We start from the raw sequence: 15,647 nt of genomic DNA, 5'->3' as shown, positions 1-15,647 counted from the left end.
ACAGAGTGCTGAAACTCTTCCTCTGGATGCAAAAGCAGGCATTTAAGACAGCATGACCATTTGGTATCACCATATTGTGGCTGTCTTGTCAAGGAAGTGATTTTTGCAAACTGGGCCTTCTGTCTACTGGTGCAGAATAGGAAACAATTAAATCATCTACCAGGATTTCAAAAAAAGAACTTCTCCTGATAAACAATATTCAGAGAAATAAATGAATTATCTAGTCTTCTAATGGATTAATTACACTTCCTTTTAACTAAGTGAAACACTGAAATAAAACACTGATTTTAGATACATATAGACATATACCCTATGTATCTTACCCACATCTATCTATATATAGGTAAAAATCCCACTTCGTTACAGTAAAAAGTGATTTAAAAATTAAAAAAAAATGTACTTTCTTTAGTAGGACCAAATCTGTCAAAGCTGTCTAACAAAGGCAAATACCAATACAGTATATAATCTAATCACTTCAGATAATATGTAGGGAAAACACAGATCTGATCTGAATTAAGAACATGTTTCCCCATAAATGTCAAAGTATTTAAGTATATTATAAAAAAAAAAAAAAAAGCAAATTCTGTTAATGACAGGAAAGAACTACTGAAAAAAAATACTTAAATCCTACCCCATCATCTTCCCCCTGCTCGTCTTCAAGGGAATAAATATTAAAAGTGATACAGATTAAGAATACGTCAGCTGTGGCTGAAAGGGTACGGATTAGAAGTGGAAAATTCACACACCACCTGGCAACCCAAAGGCCCTACACACCACCAGACTTGCTCCTGATTAGTCATGAAATTCAACCACAAGTTCAATTTTCAGTCTTTAAAAGGGACATTGCCCTTGAGATAATTTCATCATCAAATACTATGAGGCAAACACATGGAAAAAAAAAACCAAAAACCTCCAGCATTGTAAAAAGCTTCCTTTGTTAATTCATTTGGACCACCAAAGAGCATTATTGTTCTCTCCCTATTATTCATAACTGAAATGACCTTAAAATGTCTCATGGATGATCCTGTGATTTAGCAAATTTTGTAGGGAAGAACTACAATAAGCAGTTGCAGTTAACTCTTAAGCGTGTTGAAATAAAAAAGGGAAAATCCACACACACACAAAAAAAGGAAATGTTTGTATTCGATATTCCTTACCCCTAAACTTGTATCAGTACTTTTTAGTTGATTTTGTTGTTTGGCATGTCCAGCCCGCAAAGCTCCCGCAGAAAGATTTGTTAAGGTCTGATGATAAGGCTGTGATCCCGAGACAACCGCTTCGGTAGTTGATTGTTTATCCGGCGCATTATTTTGCCCTGGTAAAGCTTGTCCAACAATGTGCTGATTCGGAAAGAATGGCAGCATGCCCATCCCTGCCGCCGCCGCCGCTGTTTGAATTGGAGTCAGATTAGATGCTGCAGTCAACCATAAATGGAGAAACTTTTCTCTTAGACAAGATTTATCAGCACGTTTTGTTTGTGGTTTTTACCAAGTGATGAGAAAAACATTTTGAGATCTATTTTACAGCTGTCCCAGAAAACCAGATTCTGACAAGAGTTTTTATTCTTTTACCATTCCAGGAGCAAACAACTCTATTTAAAGCTAATGCAATAGAAGAAAACCGTGACTTTTCCAAACATTCACTATGATAATAAGTTACTTAATGTTTCCTGTCACTTTCAAAACATCCTAGAGGACAACATCCTAGAGAACAACATCCTAGAGGATCCTGTATTGGAATAAAGGGGAAAACCCCCACCTCAACTTGTTAAAGAAGGAAATTATTTTTCCAAACAAAAGGGCTAGAAAATATTCTCCAAAATTAAAATCAAGACATTCAGAATAGGTTTCTTCCCCACCCCCCACAAGTTTCTCCTTGCTCCTGGTTACTACCATTACCCAGACCACGTCTAGAACTTTCCTCTCAGTGGAGGAAACAAAAACGATGCACTAAGCAGTATCACAACTGATGTCTCCTCATAAAAATTGTGGGCATCGCTGGCGCAGAACTTTGCATTCAGAATTGACATCTGTCACAGACTGGATGTTAAAGCTCTATTGGTTAATGGAATTAATGCAAAAAAAACATTATTTGTGGTGCCTCTTCAGCTACTCAGATTTATCTCCTTTGAAACAACAAACACCCAAATTTTGGACCTAAATAAAACCATATTTAAAGCATACAAAAAAATGGTAGTAACTGAGCAAGCAGAATATTTAACAAATATTCAACCAATGCCACAGCGTGCTCTTTCTTCCCTGCCAAAGGGATGAGAGAAGCCAGGCAACAAGGCGAGATATTTCAAGTTTGTTTCTGCTTAAACCAGTTGGTTATACAGATATATAACTTGTTACCTTGCTTGGCTATATGGCTCTATAACGTGCATTATCGTCCAAGCTCTCTGCCTGGACATATTATTGCTTTTGCTACAGTGGGAGAAAATAAGGTGCATGATTTCAAGCTGAGCATTTCTACTGATTCGGTATGAAATAAAATGTCATTTACACTTAAGAGCTTCTCCACGGGTTCCCATGCCTGAGCTCACTGAGGGCATTACCCCTATTCCCAGTACTGTCTGCAGTAGCATTGTTGGAGGTTCTCCCAGCAAACCCGGTTTCTATAAGGAAGAATAGAAAACTGTGTAAATGATTGAAATAATCTGTCTGTGGCTATTTCTTATAAATTTCACATTCAGTTAAGCTTTTTAGATACTAACTGCTCAATTATACTAGATGAAAAACTAAACTATAGAACTATAAACTAAACTATAGAACTAAACTATAGAACTGAACTGTTCAATTATACTAGATGGAAAAACTTAATTGTTTTAGCAGTTATAAGAATGTCCGAAGACGGTGGAAGTTAAAGCCATGACCTTACACTATTAGCCTGAAGGTTTTCAATCTTCATCAACTGCTGCTGCGGCAAGGGTAGGTGAGCAGGGCTCTGCAGCAGTAAGTTAGAGGTACTCCCCAGAATTGAACTCTGTGAAATTAATAAAAGAAGGGTCAGTTGACAGGCATGGAAAACAGTACATTCTTGAAACATTTTCACATAATACTGCTGAAGGAAATTTAAATTAGTTTCTGGGTCAATATAGCAAAGGAAAATAACTATTTCCTCCACAGAACTAAATTTTTCTTCATTCACAGAAAGTTATTTCAAGTTCTACTAAACTTTTTTTCACCTCCCAACCACAAGTATGATTTCTGATGGCTTTTAAGGGATCAAGAGTATACCCCAAGCACAGTCCAGACTCCACTGCAGCCCCCTTGTCTAAGCTAACAGGGAAAGCTAAATGCGTCTGAAGCCTCAGCAGACAGACTAGATAGAGGAGTTACCTACAGTGCCAAGAAGAAAGATGAGACACGAGGACTTCAGGGGATTAGGAGCTGTATGAATAAGGACTTCGTTGTTTGTTAACATTTGCACTGTGCCTTGCATTGCAATTCTAATGCATAATCCCCGCCAAGTATCAGTTTGCAGGACTCAGTCGCAACCACCAGGGACTCTCGTCCCTGGCTTTACAGTTACCAAACAGTATCTTCATTTTCAAAGAGGAATATCCAGATATGTTTGTTCCCCTCTTTTTAGTGGCAACTATCTATACGGAATTCTATTCCAGAACCACTAAAAAGCTCACAAACCACAGCACCTACAGATTTTCAAGTCTATAAAACAGCAGTGTTTTTCATTCAAGAATTCTGGATCAATTTGCCACCAGAATTGAGCCACTTCATGAACAACTTTGGGGCACCATGTTCAGACTTTGCTACTGGTATATTCAGCATTATGTGCTCAGACTAATACAGTGGCTTAAAAGAAACCTTATGTCCACTCCGGATCACAAAACCACGCTACGATTCATGCTGGTTGAACACAGGCTTGAAATTCTTTCTGGCAGCAGCTCCTGAGCGTGATTTGCCGGGCAAAAAATAGGTTGCTCTACAAACCTTTCTGTACAGCGGTGCAAGAATAGATATATGGGACACTGACTGTCAAATCACGACGAGTATAGCCCTTCCTCATTTTTTTTGAAATCTCCTACATAGGAAAGGTCACCAAAACCAGGTAATGAAGGTGGAACCCAAAAAGAAGGCAGCTCTCCTGATGCACAGATTTGCGGATTTTGCAGCCTCCTGCAAAACACCTCACGAATATTTTCAAGCCTAGGTTGTGTCTCTGTGTGGTAGGGTCAAATTCCCTAGGGAAAAAACCTCTATGCCTATAATATAGTCTCATCTGGACTCAGAAATGTGCAATTTAAAACAAAAATGTGCCACGTCTAGGTTAGCTACACATCTGTTATTTTAATTGTCTTAGCGATTTCCAGTAGAAATTATCCAGGGCTGTTTATTGTCACCAACACCAGTGTTTGTTCCTTCTAAACTTGGTTACGTCAACAAAGAAAATGCGTTAGTTCAATTGCAAAACCTTCAGAAATGCAAGAATGGAAAAAAAAAAACAGTTTGGTTAGAATCCTCAAAAGAAATTCTCTGGGTTAATAAAGATTTAATAAACTGCGGGATGACTGAGGAAAACGCATCACTGAGAAAGTTTAAAATGCATTATTTTGGCATTATTATGTCATAATTGTAACTAAGAGAAATTAAAAGAGAGAAGTTAAAAGCCATGCTACCTCCAGAGTTGAAACATTACTGGATGAATAACCCATTTGTTCAAATTCCTCTCTGATTAATCTTTTCTTAATCAATTATTTCATAGTGTTGTGGCGTAATCATCCTAAAAATACTGTTCTCGTTATATTACTTTACAAAACCTTGACTATATGACAGCAAAACCAAGACACACAGGAAGCTGAACCAGTGTGTGACTGGGGAGGTGGGGAGAGAGTCAAGCCAAGACGCTGCCTGTGCCTCTGTCTTGTGACAATACAGAATTTCAAGACAATAGTGACCTGGTTCTCTGACTTTAGAGAACACTCTGAAATAAGTCACTGAGTAACAGAAAAATGTGCCTAATAGAAGGAATAGGGATAATCAAATCACTGTCAATAAAATTCAGGCTATTAAAGCAGGTTTGGAGCTAATTAAATGACAGGAAGCTCCCTGGAAGAACATTAGACCCGCAAGTCTCTGTAAAGAGAAAACGCTAACTTGTTTGACTGCAGCACTCTTAAGCCAAAAAACATTGGATCATCATCAATCACACTGTTAACTGTGTAAAACATGCCCGTCTCCAGCTGTGATTAGAAAACATTCACACTGCCTTCCAAGGAAGCATAGCCTCTCCACGGCCGAAGAGAGAGCAGCAGTAACTAAACACACCAATTGAAAATGTCATTTACATTAAAGAAGTACTAGCAAAGAATGATGTATTTTACACTGTACAGGACAAAAGCAACTCATTTGATGGGGCAAAATTAAGTAGTATTTATTCAAAATGAATATATTCACCTACCAGCTTTTAACAGGAAAAATTAAAAAAGCTAAACATACTTAACATAAGGAGTATTGCTGCATTTTAATTTGTTCTTTTTTAAGATCTTTAAGTCTGTGTTTGCCAAGAGAACAGCAGAAATAACAACTAATACTTGAGGGGATTTTATTTTTCAAATGGGAATTACTGAAATATCCGAAATAGGAAGTCAAAGCCATTGACTCCAGTCCCTCATAGGTACTTAGGAAAATCCCCACCACGAATATTAAAGGCAAAGTTTGGTTCCTGGCAGAGAAATCTCTGAAGAACCTCAACACAAGGCGGAGGCCCGACAGGCTGCTGGCCAAGAGTGCTGCTGCAGGGAAGAATTCTGGTTGCGGGTGCTCTTCTACCATATCCTCATCTCCAATTTCCAGGGCAAACTCATCCCAAATACCATTTATTGTCTCTTTCAGAAGTTCTGGTGTCCATCTGGAACTACAGATACTCTGAGGACACTTTAAACAGCTTATAACCTCGAGTGTTTTTTGGGTTTTTTTTAACTAAGAAGTAACATCTGCAAATCACTATTTTTATGGCATATATACTGCATTTTGGTCCTTGCAAGCTTTAAAATGAAGATAACGATGCTAAGCTTGTGGTTTGAATAAGATAAAACAATCAAGTGTCTACAGGAACTATGTATGAGCAGTTCCAAAAGAATGGATGTGGCATGCTCCTAGAGCTCTAATTTTAAGAGGATTTTTTTTTGCCAGTAATGGCAAGTTGTCTCTACATCGGCAGGTGTTGGCAAATCAAAAGCTCGGTAAGATAAAATAACTCACTCGCAGACAGTAAGCACAGTCTGCTCTCACATCCCCATCGGCATCTCAGAGTGCTTTTCTTAAACACAGCTTTAAGGACAACACTTGATTTTAGTTGTAATTCCTTAAAACTTTGAGGATATTTTTCATGCTAAAATCTCCACAAATACCTATTTTGACAAAAGTTATTTTGTCACATACCTGATGAACTTTATTCAACTGCAAAAAAGGTGGGCCAACTGCTGAATTTAGAAGGTGAGGTAAACCTGCAGATGCTCCAAGAACTGTTTTAGAAACACAAGAAAAAGTTAGGCAAGTAAAGATCTGTTCTGTTATTTTTCAGATTTGGTTTCCATGAAACCTTCCGGTGGACTGAAGGTCATTATAGTGAAACCTTTCAATACACTCAGCTTTGATCTGCAATTAACAGCATACGAGAGAGCAAATGTGCTCTCAAGGTGCTCCTCTAATGCTGAGAGTTTCACTCAAAGATGCAGAAATGCCTGCAGCTGACTGCATGAACCCAGCATTATCTAAAGTGCTTTGAAAAAGTGCTTCTTTACTGAAGTGTTCCCTTCACACACAAATTCTGTTTATCTTCTGTCAGTAGATTATGTCACAAACTCTTAGCTGTGCCCCACCTGACTCTTCAAATTATCTGTTCCCATCCCTGTTCCTAATACTTCCCCCATTTGAAATGGTCTCAGACTGTTTTTAGTATGTTTATTCCCATCCATCCTAATGAGAAGGCAGAGAAATATCTCTGGCTAATGCCGTTATGAAATGCTGTGTAGGGCTATGGCAGCATCCAACTGAATAATGGTTTATACTGGAAACAACAGGAGAAAAACTCAGGCTGCAAAGTTCAGCTCTAGAATCAGATTTAAACCTGCCATTTTAATGATGTCTGCAAAAGACATTTCATTTTAAACCCATTTCTAACACAAACATTCAGAGACCACAGAGTTAATATGAGGACATTTTTAGGTAACACTAAATTTTACCCAGACACAATACTGTAACTATTCAGCTCTTGCTTTTGCTTTCTTAAAATGTGAGTCTACACAGACACACTGAAACACCGCCTACACAGATTTTAAGATCTGCTCCTCTCCTTCACTGAAAGCCTCATAGCACCAAGAACGGGGTTTTTTTTAAACTCAGTGTTAAAACAACTCACCAGGTTTCACGGCATGTCCACGCAACTGGGGCTGCAGCAGCATTTGCAACATTGCTGGATTATTAAAACTTTTCATAATCTGCACTGGATTTGGCTCTGGAAGCAAACCTTTCCTATTGTTCCTCATCTCCAATAAAGAGAGGCAAAAATGTTAGAATCAGGAGAACACAAAGAATACATTTAAATGCCTTGTATGGTGTCAAGATGCATATTTCATTTCACACAGAAAATAATCCCATGTCCTTCCCTGTTTCCCACTCCTTCTCCCTCAAACGAAACACTTAAACTATTACCCCCAAACTTTAAGTGTATTATTTTTCCTAAGACACATTTCTTTTTTCCCCTTAAACCAAGACAGTGTTATCAACAAAGGAGAACATGAACACCACACAGTATCTCATAATAGCACCGCTCATCTCTTTTATAGAGATGTGGGCTAAAGCCAGCTGAAGTAATGAGACTCTTCTGCTTCTACTTTTAAGACAGCTTCATGTAACACTTATCACATCCAATTTTCTAGGAAATAATTTGATAAGACATGTGGGTGTAAAAAGCTTTCTTCTATATCAAGCATGAAATTAAACTATTCCTCCTACCTTGAAATTTATCTTAAAATTGACAAATTCTTGCCTCTGTTTTAAACCAAGTTTTAGCTTGTCAAATGATTCCACTTACAGTTACTTTTCTTTTGAACCGGAATAAACTCTTGTACAGAAAATTAAATTTACTAAAATCCCAGAGCTACGTAAGTATAACTTTGTGATATCTTACAGCTATATTTTACCCTTCCTCCTCGCAGAATATGGCCATGCTTTTCCTGAACTAGGCTCACTAGATTAAAAAAAGGCTAATGCTTCCAAAAGCTTGGCTCGTTTTCCTAACGCAAAGCAGCTGGATTCCTCTGAACCAACTCAAGGTGCATCAAACTCATTCTGAAAACAGATTCACATATATCTTACCATCCTCTGCGCTGCTATAAGTGCTGCCAATGTGCTTCTGCCCGGCGCTCCCGGAGCACAGAAGGACACCTGGACTCTCTTTCCTTTGATAGTCATACCATCGGTGGCCTCTTGGACTTTCTCAGCCTGCTCGGCGGTTTCATACTCGACCACCGCAAAGTCCCCGATACAACTATCTTCATCCTGAGCAAACTGAAACAACATTTCACGATACACTCAACAAAATGCAGAATTTCAGGAACTGCCTTGCAATATTTTCACTCATCCCTTGCAAAATACTTCGCAGATAATGGACATCCTACATTAATGCCTACCCAAATCAGGATGTTTCTTTCCCAAATGTGCTTGATATAAGCTGAATATCATACCTTCAGATTATATTTGGCACACATGCTCTATCTACTTGATTTACAACCTTCACTTCCACCTAATCTCGTGGAGAACCTGAGCTATGAAACAGATTTAACCCACATTTTCAGAATCAGAAAGGAACGAGAAGGAAATTGAAAGTACAGCTGTATGCTACCTTAATTTTTATTTTACAAAATAAGAATTATAAACTCATTATTACCCAGTTTTTAAGCCTACAATAATAAAAATGCCATTCATCAGACTACATGAGAGTTGCTGAAACACGTAACAATGCAAATTCCACCGATATATACTGCCTTTTAGGAGAATATGAAGTCTGTGACTGTATTTAATGCCAAGAGAAGATGCCAGACTGATCAATCAAGCAGACTGGAAACAGGCTTATGTGTCAAACAATGCTCTGGCCTTTGTCTGCAGAGTTTTATAGCAGAATGAGCAGATTTAAATCAAACAAAAAAAAAAAAAAAGGGGGGAGGGTGAGAAGGGAGGGAATAAAGCTTTGGCAAAAATCTCCAGTCCTAAAATGAACAGAAACGATATGGTGATATTAGCTCTGATGTGGAAGAGAGAAAATCTCCTCTAGATATCCCTGGACAAAACCAACATATTCCCAACTATTAGGTCCCGCTAACAACTGAAATATAAATCTCAAAGATTTTTAAGAAAAATAGGGTGGTCAGATCTTTAATGCCACTGTTAAAGACCGGCCTCTGGGAAGAGCTCTGGAAAACACACATATTGTGATATATAAATACACGCACAGATATGTGTATTCTATGTGTGTATATATACGCGTGTCTATGCGGAGAAGCATCATATTTTATTTTGACATCAGTTTAGCTGCACTGATAAAGACCTGAACTACTTATGAAAAGAATGGTTTGCAGCTATGGAACGTATTGTTGTTTCATGCACAGTTAAAAACTCCCTTAATGTGAAAGAGCAGCCACCAGTGTCCTTGCAAACAGATCAGGCAATTTTAAACTTCTCAAGTAAACAGGTACTGAGAAAAGCCATCTGTCCCTTTCTAGATAACAGTGGAGACCTCCAGGTGACAATTTAAAGTTGATATAAGGAAGGAATGAGCTTTTCTGGTCTATTTTCTTGAAGCAAAGGACAAAACATGTTCTTCTAAGTTTTAGGAAATGCCACATTTTTCTAAGACACATGTAGAAGTATCTGACTTCAGCTCTTCCTGACAGAAGATATCTATTGTCAGTAGAGGAGAAAGCAAATTGATTTCAAAAAATGGTAACTTTGGAATAAAATTAAATGAACCAGAGTTTATTTCATGAGTTCAGCTAAGAATTGTAGGTTAAAAAACATATTTACATGATGAAATAGGGCATCAGTTACCAGCAGAACTAAGCCATGAAAGCCGCACATGGCAGGTACATTAAAGAAGCCACACCAGGGGATGGGCAAAACGTTCAGAGGGACCCTACTGGAGGGACAATCGAAGTGCAGGAGCGGTGTGAAGGCTGGGCTGGCCAAGACTGGGAAACCGAAGGAAGAGAGAGACTGTTGTCACGATGATGCAAAATAACAAGAGTGTGAATGAACATTTTCATTGCTTTTCTGAAACTTATTCATTCTTCCAGGTGAAGTTTTCCAGACAAAGTGCCCCTCCTGGTCATTCTCTATCATCGTGGCCACTGAATGAACAACAGATGCTCTCTTTAACCTCTCTCCCTTCAGAGAAGAATGAGAGCAAGAGAGACTTATGGATTGAAAAAGAAACTAAACTACTTCAATGAAATATTAATACTAAGCTAATAAAAAGACAATATTATCAATATGAAAATAAATAAAACAGATACAGAATCACTGAGAATAAATCCTAAGTTATCATAAGTAAACCTATTTTTCTTCTATTATCACACTTCTACAATCTACCTATTAGCCTATTACACGGTGTGCTTACACAAGTGATAGGGAATACGAGAACGTGCCAAGAATGTTTTCTTCGATAGATTTTTGACTGGGTGCCTATTTCCTAATTCAAAAGCATACTGTTTAATTCCTGTATTTAGTGACATTTACTGATAGCACGCATACACACACAGACCCTCCTCACCTAACCCAGGTTTGACACATGTATCATTATGATTTAAGAAGGTAGAAGTCAATTTTTAATAGTGTTAGTGAAAAACATCTTCATCAAAGAAGCCTGTTAGTCTTTGAACTTCAGAATTTTAAAAGAATGTTGAAAAATTGTTGGGGGAGCTGATAACAGCCTCTGGATTATCTGACAGCTGGAAAAATGCCCTGAAGTAAATGACTTTAAAAGATCAATCTGTTTAGCTCATTAAACAAAGATTGAGCAAGTGACTTCATTACAGCATTTAACACCTCCTTACAGGAAGAAAAGAGGGGAGCAAAGGCTCCTCAATCTACTCATCCGCGAGGTGAAGCTAAAGCCAGATATCTTCAACTGAGAAAACAGACACAAGCGCAAAATAACAAGGGATGGGCAGGTTCTGGAAAGAGTTGCTTCCAATTTAGGCATCTCCTGGTGTATTTGGATCACAGAAGAATGTGCTTGAGCCAAATGCCGGGGCTCAGAAAGGGCAGTAGGGAAAAAGTGATGGCCTGCAGGTGGTCAGACTAGACAGCCTATGGACCTTCCGGTCTTAGATGCTGAAGATCTCTGGTTACTTTATCCCTGAAGCTAATCCCTGGGCAGCCTTCCAAAATACTTAAGGAAAAAAAAAAATAACAAACAACTGAAGTCATAACCCAACTGTGTGACTATAAAGCAAGCTTGCTTTCTACTGCCTGTTTACGGTACGCTGGTCTGCACCACTTCTATGAGCAACCTTTTATTTGTGGTCTGGTGTCTCACAAGCCATGGGGATGAGAAGGAAACCTTTCCACTGGCAAAGGCTGGTAAGGATCTACCTCTTCTGTACCCACAAAGCTTTCCAAAAGATGTACCACTTCTACCACTGGTAAACCTGGCCGACTATGAGATCCCAAGCCTACATCTTCCCCAGTCAGGGAAAAAACACATTAGATATTTGCAGAGGTTTCTTAAATATATTAATTTTGTACATATATTCTTCATCATCTAAACTGTTACGCTTTTGGTATTCATACACACTGGCTTTCTTTACTGAGCAATAAAACCATCATCGACGTTTACTTTAAAAGCGCTCTAAAATATTTCTAAAGTTCTTTTCAATAAAATACATGAGGAGGGGATGTCTTATAAACATTTTATTGCTGCTTCATGGGAGTGGTCTCCTGCAGAATTCCCAGATGACTGCAAACCCATACCAATAAAGCATCTGTACCACATCGTGTATCGCAATGCAGATGCATAACCATTCACTACTTCAATGAAAAATAAAAGGGTAAGATAGCAAGCAGTGAAGATGCAAATACAGAGCCACTTAAATCACGACCAGGATCTTCCAAAAGATACAAACTCAACATACCTGGCAGAAAACAGGTTTATACTTCAGTGAAAAAGCTTGGATCAGTTCTTTTGAATCAACATAGTCTTTCTGAATTTTATCTACACAAAGGCACTTGGAGTGAATAAGATTTGTCGTCAGCTGGTTCACGTCCATCCATTGTGCAAAGAGAGTGCTCTCATCCAACTGTTTCCCCAGAAGTTCCAGTCTCGCTTTCGCAGCAGAGTCCTTTTTCATATATTCCACAAAGCCATAGCCCTTAGAATGGCCGGTAATTTCGCTATAGACCAAAAAACACCTCTCGACATTGCCATAGGCACGCACAAGTTCTTCAAACTCTTCCAACGTAAACGAAATGGGCAAATTAGTAATGCACAGCAAAGCATCTGTTGGTTGGAGTTGCACGGAGATTTCTTTTCCCCGAAGAGAATACTGGTGAAATTTCCGAATGGCGCTTTGAGCCTGCTCTCCGTTTAACAGAGTAACGAACGCTGTAAGAGACCAAAACAAATCACATCACCAACCACAGCTTCTCTCCAGCTACAAAGTCAATTACTGTAACTCTCCCTACCCCCAAAACCCACTAGTATAAGTCACAGGAAAAATAAAGAGTATGGGATTTAGCCTGAAGAAGCAATGGATAGAGAGATACGCTGTAATGTGTATTTTAATATTCGACATTATCAACCGGACATCATGAGTAATTAACTCAAAGAGTGACTACAGAAACACAGGTACACACAACCTCACTACTTGTAACACAACAAAATGTTACATTTGGGAAACAAAAAGCAATTAAATTTTCTACTGAAGTCAACACATTACCGATTGTACTGAATTTCTTTGAAGACAGCATCTATAAATCCTCACTTTGCGGGTTAACACATCTTTTTAGGGTTTTCAGCCCATAAAGCATTTCACCCAATGACAGAATCACAGACTGGCTGAGGTTGGCAGGGACCTCTGGAGGTCACCTTGTCCAACCCCCTGCTCAAGCAGGGCCACCCGGAGCTGGCTGCTCAGGATGATGTCCAAACAGATTCTTAGTATATCCAAGGATGGAGATTCCCCAGCCTCTCTGGGCAACCTGTAACAGTGCTGGGTGACCCTCACAGTGAAAAAGCGTTTCCTGATGTTCAGAGGGAAACTCCTGTAGTTCAGTTGCCACCTGTTGCCTTGTACTCTGTGAATTAAAAAAGTTATAATAGTCTGCAGTGAACCACAGCCATGGACAAAGGGAGCAACACCCACCACCTCTGAACCATGTCATGGTCCCACAAGAACACGTAACCATGGACAATCTTGTCATCATCCCACAGGTAACTGAAGGTTCATGCAGCTGTGGATGTAGGCAGCACTGTACCACCTACTGTACCTTTACCACCCCATGGTCCTACAGCCAGCCAGAAAGCGCTAACATCTTCTTTCATGCGTTAATAATCATTAGTTACAACAGTCTAAACCATTTCCAGTTAAAACATAAACATCCACAGGGGGTTTTAAAGCAAGTTCTGGTCTGTGACTACCTTGTAGCAGTTGATAAATTCAAAAAAGAAAAGCAAGTGTAATCTTGGTGACATACACATAATATTTGAGACCTTGGTTTTGCTCTCCTAGTCAAACTGAATGTTGTTATGCATCCTGCAAGCAATTTGTTTGTACTGACACACAAACAATGCCTTTACAATGGGTTTTACAATCTGTCCTAAATGAAGAGACGTATCAGTGATCAAAGACGAGATGGCGTGGAAATCGGCAACTTGGTTCTCAAACAGATTAAAACGTGCCTGGGTAACCATCTACAATGGTTTGCTCTCCAGTATTCTGACACAGCGTCACGTATTTCTCTAATAGGATACTCTTTGGTATTCTAAGAATAGTTACATAGAAGATATGGATAGAAGACAACAAAGTTTAAAAATACTGTTAGCTTTTTTAAGATAAAATTTTTTCCCCCAATGTTTTGAGGTCGTTTAGGGCTACCTCCCTGAGATTATCATTAATCTTTAATTAGTTCATGTCATCAAGTGAAAACATTTGTTTTTACTTGGAAGAACTTCAGAAGATCTAATTGGAAACATCTACAGAGCTCTACAAAGCTCTGATTCCATACATTAAACTAAAAAGTCATTGAATTTATCTAACAAAAAAAAAATAAAAACAAACAAACCCCACAAAAAACCTCCATACAAATGGAGTTCCACGTTTTGGGTGGATGACTCCTGTTGTGTCAGTACTTACTTGGTCAAGGCAGAATAAACACACATAAACACCCAGAGACCACTAGCAGAACTTGCTTTTTGCACAGCAAAACTACTAACACCAAAAACAATCTGCAAGATAAAGACCATGAGTAGGAACAGCTGAGAGGCTCAAGAACTTTGTTGACTGTACAGTTAAGAATCCGTGACACCAGGACCTCTGAACACAGTTTTAAAGCCTTCATGAATCCAGAGATAAAGTAACTTAATCTATCCAAATGAGAAGCCAAGAAAAAAATAAACCACCTACAGTGTATTCCAGTCATGAAAATTTGCAGAGGCATGCAATAAAACCTACAAAAATTCACATGAATTGGCAAAGTGCTATATATCTCTCTATGTATACACAGACACACATATGAATACACCGTAAAACAAACACAAATACATACACAGTAAAAAATTAGTTATATATGAAAAAAAATCATCCTTCTCTTACTCTTTCCAAGTATTTTCAAACATTTTCTCACACTGAACACAGATGTTCAGTCTGCTCTTAGACAGCAGACTATAGCATCTCATAAACAAACTGGCCTTATTCCATACTCAGAAATCAAATTTGCAAGATAATGGGACATTAAAGCAGAAATTTTTGCTCCATAGAGGCAGGTATCAAGAAATATCATTATCCTCTAAGGACCTATCTATCAAATCTATCCCAGCTGCCGCTTTACAATTTAGTCCTGGTAACCAAGGTTGCCTCAGGAGATAGCCCAGGCACGAGTAGAGAAATATCTGTCCATTTCTGTACCTCACAAGCACTAAAAATCCACGAATCCCCTATTTAGAGAATTAATTTGTAAATGGAGGATCAGGCTTAAATAATTCAGAATTTAATTCAGGACAACATTTTCCTCAAAGACTTAAATATTCTAATGAATTGCTTCTGTCTTATATTACCTGACAGAAACGCACCTGGAGGTAGGTACGTTGTCTTCTGACCATGTCACAGGCACCTGTGGTTTGTCCTAAGAGAGGCCTCAGGCTTAGTTTTTCAAAGGAAATCGTGAGCTTTGTCCCAAAGAGACACTAACGGAGGAAATACGTCCGAGAGATACCATAGTGGACCAGGCTGACATCAATAAAGTTTCCAATTCTCACTGGATTCAGTAGAAGGCGACAAACTACGCAGCCAAAAAGGGCACTGAGGGACAATCAAGCTATGTGACAGCAGAAAACTTGATGACTTCGTACACGGCAGATGATGTTCCTCACTAGTTTCATCACGGAATTGAAAGTTATGACACTAGAAG

The 15,647-nt window shown here is 38.7% G+C and overlaps 1 protein-coding gene across 1 annotated transcript in view; it reads right to left on the bottom strand.

Annotated features, from left to right (window-relative positions):
* The window catches only part of RAVER2 (ribonucleoprotein, PTB binding 2), a 36,512-nt gene that overhangs the window by 8,038 nt on the left and 12,827 nt on the right, over positions 1–15,647 (bottom strand). Inside the window, exons 3-9 of the mRNA XM_074152103.1 lie at positions 12,155–12,624; positions 8,343–8,534; positions 7,384–7,510; positions 6,405–6,487; positions 2,881–2,985; positions 2,506–2,617; positions 1,158–1,414 (exon numbers count right to left, since the gene is read on the bottom strand). Of these exons, the coding sequence (XP_074008204.1) occupies positions 1,158–1,414; positions 2,506–2,617; positions 2,881–2,985; positions 6,405–6,487; positions 7,384–7,510; positions 8,343–8,534; positions 12,155–12,624 (1,346 nt within the window). The remainder of the gene's footprint in view (positions 1–1,157; positions 1,415–2,505; positions 2,618–2,880; positions 2,986–6,404; positions 6,488–7,383; positions 7,511–8,342; positions 8,535–12,154; positions 12,625–15,647) is intronic.

Source organism: Numenius arquata, chromosome 8 (assembly GCF_964106895.1).
Source record: "Numenius arquata chromosome 8, bNumArq3.hap1.1, whole genome shotgun sequence".
NCBI lineage: Eukaryota > Metazoa > Chordata > Aves > Charadriiformes > Scolopacidae > Numenius > Numenius arquata.
The sequence above is the reverse complement of the archived record's forward strand: the minus strand, read 5'-3'. Positions and strand labels throughout refer to the sequence as shown.